Raw genomic sequence first — 19,401 nt, 5'->3', positions numbered from 1 at the left:
CAGCGCCAAGACCTCAGCCTTGCACCCAGGCCTCGCCAACCTGGAGGAGGCGGCTGGGGAAGACGGGACCATGGCCCTGGGACCCTGATTCCTTGCCTCCAGCTGAGCCCCTCACCACACTGCTCTGTGCATCTTCCTGAGAGGCCCTGTCCCCCCCTTCCCCATCTCCCCTCCGGCCACATGGAGGGACACCCCTGGCTTGCTCCCATGTCCACAGCTTTGCATATGCTGTTCCATCTGCTAGAATGCCCTTCCCGTCAGCCTGGCCAGTCCTAACTCATCTTTCCGCCTCCAACTCAAATACAGTGTCTTCTGTGAAGTGCTCCCCGAACTTCTTGCCTCTTAGGTGCCCCCACCATGCCCAGAGGACTTTGGTGAGGGCAGGGGCCCTTTGAGGGTCTCATGTGGTCAACTTCTGTAGCCCTCGTTTCTGGCAGAGTCTGGTACGCGCAGGTGCTCAATAAATGCTGAGTTGATTACGTGTGTCTTAGCGGCAAACAGGTGCACGAGGGATCAAGAGTCAGCAGCTTGTTCGGCTATAACAATAAGAGATGCTGCCTGAGACGGGGTGAGCTCCTTGTCTCAGGGAGCGTGCAAACTGAGGCTGGAGCTTTCCTTCCAGGGCCAATGAAGGAGGATTCAGCCCTGGGAGGGGTTGAGGCCAGGCCTTAGGCTGCCCTGTCCTGGGCTTTAGGCTCTGGTGGCAGCCCCCAACAGACAGGCCCAAAGTGAGGCCCCAGCCGTCGGTGACAGGGCCCCAGCTGCAGGCCCAGCTGCCTCATGTCTGGGCAGGTGGTGTGGAGCAGGCCCAGCTGCTTCTGGTGCCAGCAGCCAGCCCCCCGCTGCCCCAAGACCATTACCAAAGCAGCAGCCCGCCCCACCACCCCCAAGGCTGGGCCACCAGGGTTTATGAGAACAGAGTTTGTCCCACAGATGGCTGGGAGCTCATAAACCCCACTGGGTGGCCAACCCCACCCTTCTGTCCAGCCCAGCCCCTGCCTTCTGCCCTATGTGGCCTTCCAGGGGACAAGAGCCATGAGGGGCTGTCACCCAGGTCAGAGTGTTTGCCATGCGGACCTTGGATGGCCCTGTCATTCACACATGTCCACGTGGTGGGTTTAGGAAGGGGCCCACCAACCTCCCGGCACCCCAGGGGCACTGCAGAGGGTTGCTCAGGCTGGGAGCACAGGAAGGTAGGGGTCCTGCCCTTCAGGCTGGGTCCCAAACCCTGTGACTCTGGTTCCAATGGGAAGACTGAGGCAGAGTAGGCAGGGCGGGCAGGCCCCAAACGGCATCGGGGTGGACTGGTCCCTGCACCACATCCTTGTCCCTGGTCCTTTAGCCAGGGGTGGGGACTGAGGGCCCCAAGCACAGCCTGCCTGGCCCGGCCCCCGACAGGGCCCCAGCCCCCTCGCCGGCACAGACGCGCCCCCACATTCCACGCCTGCCGCTTTAAGCTGGGGCTGCCACCTGCAAACCACTCACGTCACATTCTCGGGGCAGTGGCAGGGTGGGGAGCGGCACACCCTCTGTGGGACCTATAAGGCCGGGCACTGCCCGTGGGGCCACGTCCTCATGGCCCTGACTGCTGCGGTGGCCCTGCTGCTCCTGGGGCTGCTCCTGGGGCTCCTGGGGCTCTGGGGGCTGTGTCGCGCCCCAGCCCCCAACCCAGCCCCAGCCCCACGCTGGCCCCCCGGGCCGCGTCCCCTGCCACTTGTTGGGAATCTGCACCTGCTGGACATGCGGAGGCTGGACCGCTCTCTGATGGAGGTAGGAGGGTGCTGGCCTCCTGGTGCTACAGCTGCAGGCCAGCCCTGGGGGCTGGGCCACCATGCCCTCCTTTCCAACCAGTGTGGCGCCCAGCCCTGCGGGGACACAGGAGGCCGGAACCAGCTGGCCTTTGGCAAAAGAATCCCCCCCGCCATGTTCTCCCCATCCCACACAACAGACACATTGAGTTAGGAGACCTCCCAGGGAGGTCGGCCCAGGGTGGGGGGAAGCAGAACAAGGAGGGCGTCCTGGAGGAGGCAGCCTTTGCTGTGAGCCTGCAGGAGGGTCAGGTTTGAGTCAGCAGAGGGGAGGAGGGTCGTCCTAGAAGTGGCACCCATGCCTGGGGTCAGCGTGCAGCAGCGTCCAAAGGTGGGTGGGTAGGTGTGGCCAGCCTGGCTCCTTCTGGCTGGATGTAGGGGTAGGAGGCTGGACAGTCCTCAACTTGTGCTAAGCGAAGGCTGCCGCAGACTTTGCTCTGATCACCTAAACCTCCCAATCCTCCCACTCTGTGGCTCCCGCTGGACCACCCCTGGGCCCTGCCGATGTCCCCACCCCCATTCCAGCTCTGAGTCCACTGTCCTGCGTGGCCTGGTGAGGGCTGGGAGGGCTGCATGCTGACCCCCACCTACCCCCAGCTCGCAGAACGGTATGGACCAGTGTTCACGGTGCACCTGGGTCACCAGAAGACAGTGGTGCTGACGGGCTTCGAGGCGGTAAGGGCGGCGCTGGTGGGCACCGGGCAGAAGCTGGCTGATCGGCCACTCATCCCCATCTTCCAGCATATCCAGGGAGGAAGGGGTAGGTGGGGCCACTGGCTCCTGGGGCCCCAAAGGGCTGGGGGCTCTGAGGAGAAGCATGTCCTCAGTGTCACTGGGCAGGAGCCAGAGAGGGGCCTGGGCTCTGGGACTGGTGCTGGGGAGGTAGTGAACCCCAGGAGAGAGAAGGGTGCTCAGGGACAGCCAGCCAAGTCTTCACATCCATGGGCCACAAGGCCAGGGCCCAGGCAAGGCCAGCCTGTAGGAAAACGGGGCCCAGCTGATCTGCCTCTGGCCAGCTCTGTGTGGCGTGCTCACCAGGCCATATCTGGCACAGGCATCTTCTTCTCGTCTGGACCCCACTGGAGGGCGGCACGCCAGTTCACTGTCCGAGCCCTGCATGGCCTGGGCATGGGGCGGGCGCCTGCCGCCCACAAGGTCCTGGAGGAGCTGGAGTGGCTCGTGGTGCAGCTGGACAGCTATGGAGGTGGGCGAGGCTGGGCACTCCCTCCCAGGGTCCACATGTGGGACGGGCATCCCTCCTCCTGGATCCATGTGGGTGCTGGGCACCCCCTCACAGGTCCCCAAACGGACTTGGCACCCCTTCCTGGGTCCACGAGGGGGCTGGGCACCCCCCTCCCAGCTCCACAGAAGTGTCGGGCACCCCTCCCAGGATCTACATGGAGGCTGGGCACCCCTCTCCCGGGTCCTCATGGGGGCTGAGCACCCCCTTTTCAGAGTCCCTGCCCCGCCTGACGCCTCTCTCCCCCTCAGGACGGCCCTTCCCACTGCCCCTGCTTGGCTGGGCGCCCTCCAACATCACCTTCACCCTCCTCTTTGGCCAGCGGTTTGACTACCAAGACCCTCTGTTTGTCTCGCTGCTGGGCCTCATCGATGAGGTCATGGTCCTCCTGGGCTCCCCTGGCCTGCAGGTGAGGGGGCTGGGCCAGGCCGGGCCGAGGGCAGGACTCAGGGGCGTCCCACCACTGTCCCCCAGCTCAGCAGGAGGCAAGGCTCCCTGGATTTGGGGTCCAAAGACAGAGCTAGATCCTGTTTCTGGCATAAGTGGATACGCTCCCTGGGCCTCATCCCCTGGTGGCAAGTGAGGGGGTGAGTCCAGAGCAGGGGCTCCTCAGCTCCCCGCACCCCCTCCCAGCAGTCATGGACGCACCTGCTTGGGGGAAGGAGTGGGAAGGGCAAGTATTTCTCCCTAGGATTTTGGGGCATGATGTCCTTAAGACCCCCAGCCCGGTAGTCTAGGGATTATTCATCTGACCCGAGTCCTTCTGCCTTCATTCAGTTTTCAGAACCCCCAGGGGCACATGCACTTCATTTTTAAGAATACTTAAACTTTTAGTATTTTTAACATTTAACTTAAATTTTTAAAACACCACTCTAAGCTCTACATTTACATAAGCTCATATGTTTAGGTGCGCATCTATATTTGTAACGGGCATCATACCTCATGTGCACTTTTTTTTTTTTTTAACATTTTATTGTGCATTAGGTGAAAGTTTACAGAGCAAATTAGCTTCCCATTCGATAGTTTGTACATGAAGTGTTCCGTGACGTTGATTTCATTCTCCACGATGTGTCAGCACGCTCCCCATTTCCGTCCTAGTTTCCCCATTTCCTTTCGTCTTTATTTTCCACCCCTTCTTGCCTTCTCATTTTTGCTTTTAGGCAAATGTTGCCCTTTTGATTTCACGTAACTTATTGTTCTAAGGAGCACGTTCCTCTCAGGTGTTACTTTTTATTTATGGGCCAGTCTGTGGTTTGGCTGAAAGCTGGTCTCCGGGAATGGCTTCAGTTCCAGTTCAGAAGGGTGTCTTAAGGCCACAGTTTCAGGGATTCCTCCAGTCTATGTCACACCAGTAAACCTGGTCTTCTTTGCGAATTTGAGTTTTTGTTCTACAATTTTTCTCCCAATCTGTCCAGGACCATCTGTTGTGATCCTAGTCAGAGCTGCTGGTAGTGGCAGCCAGGCACCATCTAGTTCTTCTGGTCTCAGGGTGGTGTAGGGTGTGGTTCATGTGGTCCATTAGTCCTTTGGACTAATTGCTCCCTTGGGTCTTTGGTTTTCTTCACTCTGCTTTACTCTGAACGGTAAGAGACCATTAGTTGTATCTTAGATGGCTGCTCACAAGCTTTTAAGACTCCAGACACTCAACTCACCAAAGAACTTTGTCTTTATGAACTATGTTGTGCCAGTTGATGTAGATGTCCCCCAAGTCGATGGTCCTTTGTCTTTGAGCCTAGGAACTTTGTCCTGTGAGGTGTATGGTCATGTCTAATAAGTTTCCCTGACTGTGGCCCGTGTGTGCTTTATTGTCTATATTAATATATAAACAGCACCTACAGTTATATATGTAGAAATATCTACCACCAAACCTATATCTGCAGGTGGGTGCGTTCCCTTCCACCCTTCCACACCTCTTGGTATATCTATCTACCTATGTACCCATTCATAAATTAGTGTTTGTTAATACTATTGTTGCAGGATTGTCTCTGCTATAGTAATTACTGTTGTTGTCCTTTGTTCTTGTGTTCCTCTCAGTGTCCCCCCCATACCTTGGTCATGTTTTGCTGACTTCCCCCATATTATGTATTGCCTTTCCCTTCATCAATATTAACACGTATCTTCTATCTAGTTAGTAATTTTCCCTCTCTCCCCCTCCCATCCCTGGTAACCATCAGAGAATTTTTTTTTCTGTGTGTAAACCTTTTCTTGTTTTTTAATAATAGTAGTCTCATACAATATTTGTCCTTTTGTGATTGACTTATTCACTCAGCATAATGTCCTCCAAATTAATACATGTTGTAAGATGTTTCAAGGATTGTTATTCTTTATCATTGCATAGTATTCCATTGTGCCTCTGTACCTCAGTTTGTTTTTACATTCAGCTGTTGATGGGCACTTAGGTTGTTTCCATCTTTTTGCTATTGTGAATAATGAAATGAAAGAAAATGTCTATTCATGTCACAGCTCTTATTTCTTTAGGGTGTATACCTAGGAGTGGGATTGCTGGGTCATACGGTATTTCTATTTCTAGCTTTTTAAGGAAGTGCCATACCATTTTCCATAGTGGTTGTACCATTTTACATTCCCACCAACCATATATAAGAGTTCCAATCTCCTCATAACCTCTCCAACATTTGTTATTTTTGATTAGTGCCAGTGAGATGTTATCTCATTGTAGCTTTGAGTTGCATCTCTCTAATGGCTAATGATCTCAAGTATTTCTTCATGTGTTTGTTAGCCATCTGAATGTCTTCTTTGGTGAAGTGTCTGTTCATATCCTTTGCCCATTTTTTAAATTGGATGATTGTCTTTTTGTTGTTAAAGTGTTTAAGTTTTCTGTAAATTTTAGAGATTAGACCCTTGTCAGATATGTTGTAGCCAAGAAAATTTTCCCAGGTTCTCTTTGTACTCTTTTGGAGAAGTCTTTTGATAAGCATAAGTGTTTAATTTTTAGGAGATCTCGTTTATCTAATTCATCTTCTGCTGTTTGTGCATTTTTAGTTATGTTTGGTAATCTATTTATGCCATATATTAGGGCGTCTAGCATTATCTCTATTTTTTCTTCCATGATCTTTATAGTTTTAGGTTTTATATTTAGGTCTTTGATCCATTTTGAGTTAGTTTTTGTGTATGGTGTGAGGTATGGATCCTGTTTCATTTTTTTACAAATGAATATCCAGTTTTGTCAGCACTTTTTGTTGAAGATACTGTCTTTTCCCCATTTAATGGACTTTGGTCCTTTGTTGAAGATCAACTGTCCATAGGTGGATGGATTTAGGTCTGGGTTCTCAATTCTGTTCCATTGATCTATGTGTCTATCATTTTGACAGTATAAGGCTGTTTTGAAAACTGTGGCTGTATAGTAGGTTCTGAGATCAGGTAGTGTGAGGCCTCCTACTAGTTCTTCTTCCATGATGCTTCACTTGTCTAGGGCCTCTTTACTTTCCATATAAAACTAGTGATTAGTTTTTCCATCTCGTTAAAGAATGCTGTTGGAATTTGAATCGGGGTTGCATTATATGTGTAGATTGTTTTGGGTAGTATTTATATTTTCACAATGTTGAGTTTTCCTATCCATGAACATGGTATGTTTCTCCATGTAGATCTGTTTAGGTTTTCTTGCAGTAGTGTTTTATAGTTTTCTTTGTAAAGGTCTTTTATGTCCCTGGTTAGATTTTTCCTAAGTATTTTATCTTTTGGGGGGCTATTGTAAATGGTATTGTTTTACTGATTTCCTTTTTGAAGTTCTCTTTGTTGGTGTAGAGAAATCCAACTGATTTTTGTATGTTGATCTTGTATCCTGGTATTTTGCTGAATCTTTCTATTAGTTTCAGCAGCTTTCTTGTGGAATCTTTGGGGTTTTCTATGTATAGGATCATATCATCTGCAAATAGGGATAGTTTTACTTCTTCCTTACCAATTTGGATGTTCTTTATTTCTTTTTCTTGTCTTATTGCTCTAGCTAGGACCTCTAGCACAATGTTGAACAAGAGTGGTGATAAAGGGCATCCTTTTCTGGTTCCTGTTCTCAAGGGGAATGCGTTCAGTCTCTCTTCATTGAGAATAATGTTGGTTGTTGGTTTTATATAAATGCCCTTTACTATGTTGAGGAATTTCCCTTCTATTCCTATTTTGCTGAGAATTTTTATCAGGAATGGGTGTTGGACTTCATTCATGTGCACTTTTTCATGCTAAATTCCCAAGTAAGGCAACATTGTATGGTGTGAGGTAAGGGTTAACACCAGTAGCCATGATTCACGGAATGCCAGAGAAGAACATCTTGAGTTTTCCTGCACCCCGGTCCTAATTCTACTGAGTGAAGTGTACATGGGGGAAGGGGGATAGCAGGCTGGTGGGAGCATCCACTGTCTCCCTAGGATGACCCTTCATCCTTGTCAGTGCTGACCTGGGCTTCTGACTCCCCAGTTAAGTTCACCCAGGGACACTTCCCTGCAGGATGGAGACCAGAGGGGTCAGTGTGGATTGAAAGGGACAGCCAGTGGCCAGGACTGCACAGCTCCCAGGGCAACAGAATGTGCCACATGTTCCATAGCCTTCTTCACCGCGGAGGTGCCACATATAACCTGCTACTAGCAATTGTTAATGTTGAGGAAGAAAGGTAGAATCGGGTGGGTTGCGAGAGTGGCTGGCATTTATGGAGCACCTACTGTATGTATGCCAGATGCTGTGCTGGCACCTCAGACACACCCATCCTCCTATTTTATCCTCAACCTAGTGAAGGAGACTGTATTTGAGACCATTTTACAGTTGGGTCAGCTGAGGTTCTTAAGTTTGCAAATTCTGTTTTTTAGTGACTAAAGCAGATGCAAAGTTATTTTCATAGTGGCGACACCCCCCCCCCCACCTTCATCTTATTCCCTTGCTAAAACTTGTTGCCATCGAGTGGATTCCGATTCATATCAACCCTACAGGACGGAGTAGAACTGCCCCACAGGGTTTCCAAAGAGTGGCTGGTGGATTGGAACTGCCAACCTTTTGGTTAGCAGCCGAGTGCTTAACCACTGTACCACCAGGGTGGATGGAAAACCAAAAAAACCAACCTGTTGCTGCTGAGTTGATTCTGACTCACAATGATCCTATAGGGCTGAGTAGAACTGCCCCATATGGTTTCCAAGGATTGGCTGGTGGATTTGAACTGCTGACCTTTTCCTTATCAGCTGAGCTCTTAACCACTGTGTCAACACAGCTCTGGGAAAAAGGGGCATAATTGCAGGAAGCTGTTGTGACTTGCACACACCCAGCTCAGGTATTACCTGTCCTAGTGCTCCTCCTTGCCCAGCAGATGGAATGTCTGTCCCAGGTCCTGGAGCAAGGTCCTTCCATCCCCGGTCTTGGGGGTGAGGTCCCTCTGTCCCTAGTCCTGAGGGCAGAGGGCGCTCCCTTGTGGCCGCAGCTGGCGCAGACCCTGAACGTCAACGCAGCTGCAGAGGGTGGAATAGATCGATGGACTCTTCCCCAGGGTAGGTCCTGCGCTTCACCCACCGCATGGCCCCCTCTACCCCCAGATGTTCAACGTCTTCCCCCAGCTCGGAGCCGTGCTCCAGCTGCACCGGCCGGTCCTGCTCAAGATCGAAGAGGTGCGCGCCATCCTGAAGACACTCCTGGAGGCCCGGCGGCGCCATGCGCTCAGGGGGAGCCCAGTGCAGGGCTACGTGGACGCCCTGATCCAGCAGGGCCAGGTGTGAGCGGATAGCCGGACCTCCCTCAGCCCAGCCCCACCTAACCAGGGTTCACCTAAGAGGCCTGTGGGGCGTCCCGAAACCTCCCCAGAAAAGAGTGGGAGGGGTCTATGCCAGTCCTGCACCAAGCCACGCCTCGTCCTGTACGGGGCCTTCTCTGAGCCGCAGTCTCCTCCTCTGTGCTGCTTCAAAGGGCTGCTGGGAGGATGGGGTCCTCCCTGCCTGTTGCCTGCCTCGCCCCACCCCCGCGAGCCCACGGCTGTGTTAGGGATGCACGGGGCAGGGCTGGACTCCCAGGCCCTCCAGCCTAGCCCCGCCCGTCCCCACCCCCTGCAGGGGGAAGAACCCCTGGGCCCGTTTTCCGAGGCCGACATGGTGGCCTGCACCCTGGACATGGTCATGGCCGGCACGGAGACCACCTCGGCCACGCTGCAGTGGGCCGTCCTCCTGATGGTTCGGCACCCGCGCGTGCAGGGTGAGCCCAGTGCAGCCCCGAGAAGCTCCGCAAGCGGGTCGGGGCGGTGGGGAGGGGGGTGCTCCCACAGACGCCTGCCTTTTATCCCTAGGCCGCACACAGGCCGAGTTAGACCGCGTGCTGGGCCTCCGGCGGCCCCGGCCCGACGACCAGGCGGCGCTGCCCTACACCAACGCGGTGCTCCACGAGGTGCAGCGCTACATCACGCTCCTGCCGCACGTGCCGCGCTGCGCCACTGCCCCCACCCGGCTGGGAGCCTACTTGCTCCCCAAGGTGCGGTCCAGGGTGACCTGCTCCTACCCCTGCTTCCCAAGGTGGGGCCCCAGACCCCCCCCCCACTCCTGGCCGCCCCCACGTCCGACATCCTCGGCCCCTTCAGGGACCCCCCAGGTGGCCGAGCCTGGCCTCGCCTATTGGAAGCAAGAAGGGGGTTCAGGGGCAGGAGGGGGCGGCCGTCGGTCTCACAGCCTCCTCCTGTATGGGCTTCAGAGCCAGGGGATCTGGGTTCTCACTGTGTGACCATGGTGGTGGTGGGTCTTACTGTGTGACCTAGGGGCGCTCTCACTGTGTGACCTGGGGGGGGTTTCACTGTGTGACCTGGGGGAGGTTGTCACTGTGTGACCTGGGGGGGGTTGTCACTGTGTGACCTGGAGGGGGTCCTCACTATGTGGCCTGGGGGAGGTCACTTGGCCTCCTGATGCCAGGTGCATCACCTGTGGAACGGGGCTGTAACAGCTGCGGGCAGAGCTGTGTAAGGGGCCTCCAGCAAACCTCCCAGAAGGCGAAGCCGCCCCCTCTTCCCCCTTCATCCCCTTCCGGGGTTGCCCTAGCCCACCTGCCCACCCGCCTGCAGGCAGCCCGGCCCCTCACTCTCAGTGCCCCATTTGGGGCCGGCTGCCCAGGCTGGATACAGCCTCTACCCACGCAGGGCACGCCTGTGATCCCTCTGCTGACCTCGGTGCTCCTGGATAAGACCCAGTGGGAGACCCCCGAGCAGTTCAACCCTGGCCACTTCCTGGACGCGGATGGGCGGTTTGTGAAGCGAGCGGCCTTCCTGCCTTTCTCTGCAGGTACAGTGGCCCGAAACAGTGGCAGCCCCGGGCTCCCAGTGGGCGGGGGCGTCCCCACCTCCCTCCTGGCGCTGCCTTAGATCCAGGGCCGGTTCCTCCCAGGTCAAAGCCCACCTGTCCCTGCCCCTCCAGGCCTGTTCTCAGAGCTGAGAGGTTTGTGTGGAGGATCAGGGGCTGCTCCCGTAAACATAAGAAAGACCGCAGATCACCACCCCGACGCCGGTGGAGAACGCCCTGCCTTCCCGACACCCCCTCCCGGCCCCACTCTGACGCTGGCTCGCGAGGAGGGGGGTAGGGGGTCGGTCCTGGGGGAGAAACCAGCGCCATCTAGAGGGAAGGGGCTGCTTCCTAGTCGCCGCCAGCCCACCAGCGTGCCTCGGTTTCCCGCAGGTCGCCGTGTTTGCGTCGGGGAGAGCCTGGCCAGGACCGAACTGTTCCTGCTGTTCGCTGGCCTCCTCCAGCGGTTCCGCCTGCAGCCCCCGCCCGGCGACCACCCGGCAGCCCTGGACGATTCGCCCGCCCCGGCCTTCACCATGCGACCGCGGGCCCAGGCCCTGTGCGCGGTGCCCCGACGGCGCTGACCTGGACGGTGGCCATAGGGCGGACCTGAGGACACCCCCGCGCGGCACCCGGGACCCCTGCCGCCCCACGGCCACCCCACTCTCAGCGTGGGGCGCTTGGCGGGGGATCGCAGGCTCCTCCACCCTGCCCCCGCTACCTATGGACCCACGAACCGACGGGCGAGACGCTTCATCGGCTCCTCTCTGGGACCCCCTCGTCTAGGGGTTGTGTCTTGGGCGCTCAGCGCCGGCCCATGCAACCTCGTTCAGGGGGTGGGAGGCCCCCATGGAGCACGGTGGGGGCTGGGCTCTCATGGGGGTGGGGGAGGCTGACCCCGTGGCGGGGAGGAGCGGGGGACAGCGCCCCTGCCGCTCCTGAGGCCCCCAGCCCCACCCCGTTCTGCCCTTTCCAAGGTCCCCGCGCCTGCACTCCCCAGCTGCCCCACCAGGGGCCGCTCTCGGCCCGCATGGATGCAGTGAGGGGGCTCACGGGCGTCTTCCTTTGGGGAAGGTCCCCCTGGCGGCCGCTCACACCTCCCCCACCCCCATGGGACATGGGGGATGAAGTTCCAGCCCTGGGCTGGTCCCAGTTTGCTGGGACCTGGAATAGACCTCTGGGCCTCAGTTCCCCATCTGTACAACCGGGGTGATGCCAACTATGGTACAGGCTTTGCTGGGACAGTGTAGGGCTCCGGTGCCGGAAGCCAAAACCAGGAGTTCCACTCTAAGAGGCCCTCTGTACTGACCTCCCCAGGGCCAGGGATGACTAGGGGACCCCCTGGTACCACCTCGCCCCAGTCCCCGTGTAATCAGCAGAGACCAGCAGGGGCAGCTACTTCTGGAAGGATCCATATGGAATCAGGGAGCCCCTGCAGGGGAGCAGGATGTGGGCTCCTCACAGGTGACTCCTCAGCCCCTTAGGGCCCTGCTGCAGACAGGGGACTGAGGCCAAGAGGCTGACACACCCCACACCCACAGAGGCGGCTCTGGGGCTTTGGGCACCTTGTTGTTCAATCTTCCCCAACTCTTGAGTCCACCACTGCTAACGCCCCCTTTATGAATGAGGGGATGACGGGGCTCAAGGGCACATGGGGGCTCACAGTCACGTCCCCGAACGGGGCCTCCCGCAACCCTGACCTCTCTGAACGAGGGTTGCCAAGTTCTGCCAACGTGGTAGGGACCAGCTTACATTAACCATTGTGTGACCTTCACATCTAACTGGGTGTCCTGCATTGTGTCTGGAAGCCGACCTCTGTTCCATTACTGGTGGCCTGGGGCAGGGGCAGGGGCAGGGACACATTGTGCAGGCTGGGACAGGAGGGGGCACTGGAGCTGTCCTGCCAGCATGGGGCAGGGAGGCAGCCTCAAGCACTGGCCTTCCACACTGGCTGCCCTCCCCCTCCCTCAGAGCTGCCTGGCCCATGGCTGGCTCCCACAGCTGTGCTGGCCTGGGCTCTGAATGGGGAGCTGCAGAGCTGAAAGTGAGGCAGCCTCTAGACCAATCATCATTCCAAGAGCCTGTTCTCTGGTCTATTCTGACATCTCCCACTTTCAAATCTCATCTCTGCCCTGGCTGGGGAGGGGGCTTCACGATAATTGGATTGCTGCATTCAGTGTCGTGATCACGATGGGCCCTGTGTGGGGGGCACAGATTTGGGGGTCAGCTGTGCTGTATCATCACGGGGAAAGGGCGCCATCTGAGGCGAGGATGCCGATGCTGAGCTGTGATAAAGCTGGTGGTGGGACTCGTGGGCTTGATTGTTCTCATCTGTATGTCTGAAATGCCTGACATTTAGAAATTAAAAGTGAGATAGAGAGAGGTGTTCGTGGCAGAAAACAGCAGATAGCAAGTCCTGGAGGCAGGAGGGAGCACCCCCTCTCAGCTCTGCACCTCACTCCCACACCCCCAGCCCTCTCCCACGCTGTCCCGGCCCCTCCCCACTCCTGCTGCTCTGAGTTTGCTCCTTTATGCCTGTCCCGTCTGGTCCTGACCCACCTACCCAGTGTCTCGAAAACAGCACATGGCCATCTTGGGGTGGGGGCTGTGTCAGATTTTGAAGCAGAGGTAGCGAACTCACGCCAGCAGAAAAGGAAACAGCCACACAGGCGCGACATGGTGTTGGCCCTGAGAGGTGTTTCATTTTACTGACGGTGGGAGGCGCCACAGCCATGGGCCCCACCATGAATGTAGCAGGCGACCAGGAAAGATCTGGGAAATGATCCAAACACAGAGCACCCCCACGACCCCCGACACCACCGACCACAGCAGGGGTGGGGTGGGGGTGGGGCTGCAGCTCTGGGTCAATTTCTGAAAAACATCCCCGTAGAAAAATAGACATTTCCCTCAACAAACAATTTCCTTTGCGGGGGGCCAACGGCCGTCCGCAGGTGAGGACCAGGGACTTCAATTAGCTCAGAGCCATCACCTGCTCTCATCCATCCATCCCGCTGCCGTTGAGTTGATTCTCACTTACAGCAACCCTACAGGACAAAGTAAAACTGCCCCACAGGGTTTCCAAGGCTGTAATCTTTATAGAAGCAGACTGCCACATCTTTCTCCCAAGGATCAGCTGGTGGGTTTGGTTAGCAGCCGAGCGCTTTAACCACTGTGCAACCAGGGCTCCTCCCTCCCGCTGTAGAGGGATTTAAACAATGCAGAAGGGTGCAGCTCCCATCCCAACAGCAGGCAGATGCCTCCAGAGAGGAAATCAAGGCTCTGGACGTGGGGCTCTTCCTGCCTGAGGAGGCTCAGGTGGGGGAGGTGTCCTCTGTGGGAACCGAAGCCAGCTCCGCGCTGGCCACTGGCAGCCAGTGCCCCTCGGGCCTGCAGCCCCACTGCAGTGGGGAGGGGGGGTGGCCGAGCTGTACCCACACGGCCCAAGGACGGCCCCGCTGCTAGGAGAGCAGCTGCAACACCTGGCGGATGCGCTGGACCTGCCCCAACAGGAGAGGGTCCGAGCCGCCAGCTCCCGCTGCATCCAGCGCCTGCATCCGGGCCTCAGCCTTCTGCACAGTCAGCTCGCGGGCCTGGCCCTTCAGCCCCTCCAGGTAGGCCAGCAGGGTGGGGAAGTGCTCATCAGGAACCTGGATGGGGCAGAGACGAGAGTAGTCAGTCAGGCAGGTGGGGCTGGCAAGTGGATCCTGCGGCAGAGAAGTGAAGTGCCCACAACGTGGTGCCCTGACTCGAGACAGAGGGTGGGGTGACCAGGCAGCATCACCTTGTGAAGAGCTGGTTGGAGATCAGGCCCCTGGGCACCCCCATCGTTGAGGGCCTTGTGCCTCACCTGCCCCCGCTCCGTCCAACTGCTCAAGGCCAGAAGGAGCGGAGGAACGTGGAGACAGGCCCAGGCTGGGGGAATGTTTCTTCTTCTGCCCCAGCCGAGTCCGGCACAGACCATGCTGGTTTCCACACCCCCCAAAATCCCACAGAATCAACAGTAAGTAGATGCATGTTCTAAAGGGATAAAACTGCTGGGCTGAGGGAGTGAGAAGAGAGAATGGTATCAAGACCCTGGGGGTGTGCAAGCAGACGGGCTGACGACGGCTGACTTCCCGGGCGTGAGGAGCAAGGAGCTCACCCAGTAGCATGAAGAGACGAGAGAAACCAATGACACTGCAGAACCCTCCACCCTACCCCAGAACTGAACGGACCAGTTGTTTCTAGAAATAGCAGTACGGACCAGAAGTGGTTGAAAGTCCACTTTAAAAGAAGTCAGGGACTCATACTTCCTGATTTCAGAACTTGCTGCAAAGCTACGGTAATCAGGACAATGTGGTTCTGGCCTAAGGACAGACGTACAGACCAATGGGATAGACGTGAGTCCAGAAATGAACCCTGACATCTGTGGTCAACTCAATTCCGACAAGGCTGCCGACTGATTCCATTCAATAAATGGTGCTGGGACAAGGGGACCCCATGCCCGGGGCAGACTTCTGGGCTCAGCTCAAAGGCTCCTCCCTCACGAGGCTTCCTTGACCCTGAGACTGACACCCCCCCCATTTTGTACACTCGGGGCACCGTTGACCTCCTGCGGTGGGAGTCACCACAACTGTCAGAATAAATGACAACAGTGATGGGTCACAGCCCACCAAGCAGACAGAGTGGTGCTGATGGATGTCAGCCAAGGAGTCAGTCAGTACACACGTGGGAGAAGAGTAAGCTCTTGTTCACAGTGGTGCCAACTAAGGAATGTGGGTAACACGATGGCGCCATTGCAGCTCTGTCTGAGCACATGACTCTGTAGCTTCCAGGTCTCCCCCCACAGGACGTGTGTTGATCCCAGAGGAACGGTTCCTCCACACGAAGCACCGGGCCGACTCCACGTTAACCTGGCCACTCACTCCCCCGCCCTGAGCCAGCCCCCTCCTTGGAGCCTGCTTCCTCTCTGTAGTTAGGGGTTGGACTGGGGGTGTCCAGGCAGAGGGGGGTTTCACCACAAAGTTCTGTGAGAACAGGCCTCTCCAACGGGCGTCTTGGCCCAGGGTTTCAGCATGGCCGCTGGGTAGGGGTGACGAGGAGCTTTCAGGCTGGGATGCCCCCTCCTTGCCCTGGAAGGGGGCGAGTGGACATGGCCCTAGCCCCTGGGGGATCTGGCTTGAGCCCCCACCTCAGGGACCTGGCTGGATTCCCCCCTGCTCCTCAGAAACCTGGCCTGAGCCCCCCACCCCAGCCCCTCAGGGACTTGGCCTGAGCCCCTACCTCAGAAACCTGGCTGGAGTCCACCCCTGTGTCCCCCCGCCCCTCAGAGACCTGGCCCGAGCCCCCCACCCCCCCACAGACCTTGTCGCTGTCGTACATGTGGACCAGGAGCCAGGTCTGCCGCGTCTTCTGGAACTTCCAGTCCTGGTGCTTCTGGGCCCAGCTGGGGAAAATCAGGGGCATCTCAGGGTGAAGGAGCTGGGGAGACCTCAGGCCCTCACTCAGGAGGCGGACCCCAGCCTGGGCTGCGCCCACCTCCCACCCTCAGATACCCCAGCCAGAGAGAGGAGGATGTGGGGCCGGGCCACCCACATCCCCTTTGGGGACCATCAATGGCAGCCCTGTGACTCCACAATTCTGATGGTAACATTCTGGATTTCCAGGTTTGGTCACCGTCATTTGATACATGTTTGGTGCACACTATGGCCAGTTACCTGTTGGCAAAACATTTCCAAGCAAACCCAACGAGAGTGGCCAACGAGGGCTCAGCCAGGCCACAGCGAGGCCACCTCAGATGTGTCCTCACAGGGCTACTGCCAGCTCCAGGGGAGGGGCACACATGGATGAATGTGGAGATGGAAAGCCCTAGATGAGGGGCCAAGCTAAGCGCACCAAGTCACCCATAGACAATGCCTCAGCATCCTCGAGCTGACCTGAGCCCCTTCCCTGTCTCTGAACCCAGGGCCCATTTCTTCATCTGGAAAACGAGGACAGTGACAGATAGGACCTCTCTGCCCCCACAGAGCCCTGTCTGTGGTCACATCCCCATCTTTCACAGGGTCAGGGTCTAGGGATGGGGTCACCTTTCCAGAGCAGCCAGATTCTGGCCTGAGGTGGTGGCTCCCACAGCGTTCCCCGCCTGGGAGGCGGAGGAGCCCTGGACACACTCTCAGCAGAAACATGGCATCCGATCCAGGACCACCTAGCCCAGACCCTCCACCTGACCTCCTGGCTGGAACGTGCAGATGGTAGCCCTCTGAGCCAGTCCACAGAGCTGTGGGAACAGGGCCCGTTTCCCACGGAGGCTGTTGGATCACATGCCTCCACCTCCTCAGAAAATGTCTTTGCAAACGAAATTTCTAACTCCCTGGCCTTACTTCCGGGCCTCTAGAAGCTGTTGCACACGTGGTCAGCTCATTATCTGCCATTCTGCCCAAGCTATGACCGAACCAGGTGTGGGCTCCTCTCTAACAGAAGGACCCAGCCCGTCACCTGCGCTCCAGGCTCCCCTACAGACCCCTTACCCTGGGACAGGCCCACCCTGCCCTCTGCCTGCGTGCTCCCTACACCCCTGGCCTGCTCTCCATCAGTCCTCTCGACAGGAGCCTTTACTCCTGAGCCACCTTGCCCATGAAGCCCCATGGCCTCATCCCGAGCACCGGGTAGGGGGCTCCTTACCTACAGAGGTAGTCCAGGGCCAATGTGGCCCCCGAAGGCGCGGGCTCAGGTGTGGCTGGGGTCTGCGGGGCAGGGCAGCCCCCTGCCTCCCACAGGCGCCGCTTCTCCTCCTTCTTCCGTTCCTTCTTCAGCTTCCGCTCCAGGGCCCGCTGCTCTGCTGGGGACAGGGATGGTACCTGGTTCACCTCTGGCACTTCGCCGCTCGCTGCCCCGCTCTGAAAGTCAGGGGATGGCCAGCTGTCAGGCCTCTGGGAAGGACCCCTGCCCTCTGCCCCCAACTCTCAAGCTGGTAAGACATCTCCAAGGACTCACACGGCCCTGCTGATGGCGTTCAGCAGAGACTTCGTGCACTGGGGCGTGAGTGGTCAGATAAGGGTGGAGACGCAAGCCTCAGAGTCTTGTGGGGAAGGCTTGGCTTAGCTGTGCTTAACCTGCTTGTCTGAAATAATCTCGGGCCCCCTCCCATAACAGGCAGACCTCTGTGGCAGACTCTGAGTTCTACAGCCACCTGGCTGCCTTACGACAAGACCTCCACAGGGGTCTTGTCTTCCATGGGGGTTAGGGAGGTATTCACTCTCCTCTAGCAAACATTAACTATACCTTCTACATGTGCATAACCCCTGCCTGTTGGGAGGCCTTGTGCTGACTGGGATGTGGTCACCGGGGCAGTAGTCCTGGGGACTCTAAGACACCTGTGTGCAGCTGCCTGAACCCCCAATTCCTGGTACCTCGTTCCCTCCTGGCCCTGTCCAAGCTGGCAGCTGAAGTGGGTTGGAGGAAGATGGGGACCTTCAGCCATGAATCTAGGTCCCTCTGACCCCTCCAGAACCCAGAGCCCTGGAGGCACAACCCACTCCCCCAGCTCTCAGGGTGCCTCTTTGGTGGGTTGTAGGGCTATGCTGTGGTCTTTCCCAGCCGCCTCCACCCCCCAGCCCCACCTTAAACTAACCACACAGAAAACCAGCAGGGACAATGGCAGTGCAGCCACCCTGGTTGGGGAGGGGCCACTGTGACTGGGCAGCTGTCCATGCACCCAGTCTTTCCTGGAAAAAGCCGCAACAGCAGTTGTGTTTACCTGGATTGGGGCCAGGCGCCTGAGAGGAAATGGCCTTGGGGCTGGAATCCGGAGCCACTGCACTTCCAGGAAGGGTGAGCCCCTCACCCCCGGCTCACCTGCACCTTCCAGCCTTCTCAGAACCAAACCTCTTCTGCCCCACCCTCCCCCAGGACACCAGGCAGGCCCCTTAAATGTCAAACCTGACCACCTCTGTGCTCCCACTTAGTGCACCCCCCCTTCCGGAATCTTCTGCAACAAAAGAGCTGGTTTCTCCACCCCCTCCCCCTGCCCGCGACGGAAACCTCAGGGCTGCGCCAGGTGATTGTTGAGACAACCATGAAGGACACCCATACCCCAGCCCTGAGAGCCTCCTCCATGTTGCCCCTTCTGAGTCTGCCCACGAAGCCCCTCAGCAACGGAGCCCTCCACCAACGGTGTCAATTGGTCACAACACAGACCACTCAGCGGGGCCCATCTTAAGGAAGGAAGATTTTGGGCCCTGGACTTCGCTGATCCAGTGGCTGGGCGCCCTTCCCTGTGAGTCACACAGATGACCCAAGGACCAGCTTGGGGATGCAGCCAACAGGTGGCAGCGGAGGTCTCGGCAGAGTAACAGGAAGGGGGTCCCTAAGGGTGCTAAGGAGCACCTGTTCCTTCGGCTACTCTTCAGATGGAACGCCAGGGGTGCACAGGCCAGAAAGCATATGACAGCTTCAGGGAATCGGTTGGAAGACTGAACTTTAACTAGACTTATGACCCCAATTATTAGAATTCAAGACGGTAACTCAAGGCAGCAAGTGACTTTTTCCGGAAAACAATGAAGAGCAAGAGATGGAGTGTTCCGCACCATTTTTTAAATTAACTTTTTACCTTGAGATCATGGTAGACTCACATGCAATTGAGAGAAATAACAGAGAGACACGCGTACATTCATCCAGCCTCCCCCAGGAGTGACAGCTTACAGAACTGCAAGGCAGCCCCCCCTCCACCCCCGGCCAGTCCTGTGACCATAGGACCCGTGGAACTTCAATGACCAGAAATACACAGTACTCAGCAGGATCAATCAGTCAGCTATACAAAAGATGCAGTATAAACTGTTAAATTCTTTAAAGGCTCATTGTTCCAACCAAAAAGAAGAAAAAAAGGTACAGCTGGCCCTCCGTATTGGATTCAACCAACTGCACACTGAAAATATTTGGAGGAAAAAAGGTTACAAAAAGCAAAACATGAATTTGCCGCTCCGAGCACTACGCTGAATCCACGGGAATGAAGTGATGTGTAGGCATCCCCTGCTGTAGCCTCCCGCCATTTCAGAGCCTGTCTCTCTCCAGCACTCCTTTCAGCACTGTTCACCCCGCATCTTGTCATTCCCTAAATGATACAGTACTGTATAGT

The 19,401-nt window shown here is 56.8% G+C and overlaps 2 protein-coding genes across 2 annotated transcripts in view; one reads left to right on the top strand and one right to left on the bottom strand.

The window, feature by feature from the left end:
* Nucleotides 1-357: 357 nt before the first annotated feature.
* Nucleotides 358-10,873, top strand: LOC101355898 (cytochrome P450 2W1). The gene is made up of 11 exons (XM_004385973.1): nt 358-374; nt 695-821; nt 1,399-1,770; nt 2,406-2,568; nt 2,863-3,012; nt 3,300-3,457; nt 8,574-8,747; nt 9,084-9,222; nt 9,314-9,495; nt 10,151-10,292; nt 10,683-10,873. Exons 1-11 carry the CDS (start codon nt 358-360, stop codon nt 10,871-10,873), a joined length of 1,815 nt encoding a protein of 604 aa, XP_004386030.1.
* Nucleotides 10,874-13,374: 2,501 nt separating this feature from the next.
* Nucleotides 13,375-19,401, bottom strand: part of CUNH7orf50 (chromosome unknown C7orf50 homolog) — a 135,083-nt gene continuing 129,056 nt past the window's right edge. Inside the window, exons 4-6 of the mRNA XM_023740250.1 lie at nt 16,950-17,164; nt 15,633-15,714; nt 13,375-13,936 (exon numbers count right to left, since the gene is read on the bottom strand). Coding sequence (XP_023596018.1) covers nt 13,748-13,936; nt 15,633-15,714; nt 16,950-17,164 — 486 coding nt within the window. The 3' untranslated portion in view covers nt 13,375-13,747. The remainder of the gene's footprint in view (nt 13,937-15,632; nt 15,715-16,949; nt 17,165-19,401) is intronic.

Source organism: Trichechus manatus, unplaced genomic scaffold, assembly GCF_000243295.1.
Source record: "Trichechus manatus latirostris isolate Lorelei unplaced genomic scaffold, TriManLat1.0 scaffold00151, whole genome shotgun sequence".
NCBI classification, from domain to species: Eukaryota; Metazoa; Chordata; class Mammalia; order Sirenia; family Trichechidae; genus Trichechus; species Trichechus manatus.
The sequence above is the reverse complement of the archived record's forward strand: the minus strand, read 5'-3'. Positions and strand labels throughout refer to the sequence as shown.

What these genes read in the sequence shown, in the direction of transcription:
- LOC101355898 (XM_004385973.1), top strand. An exon ending in CCCTGATCCAGCAGGGCCAG is followed by an intron (nt 8,748 to 9,083) that starts GTGTGAGCGGAT and finishes CACCCCCTGCAG; the next exon opens with GGGGAAGAACCCCTGGGCCC. An exon ending in GAGCCTACTTGCTCCCCAAG is followed by an intron (nt 9,496 to 10,150) that starts GTGCGGTCCAGG and finishes CTACCCACGCAG; the next exon opens with GGCACGCCTGTGATCCCTCT.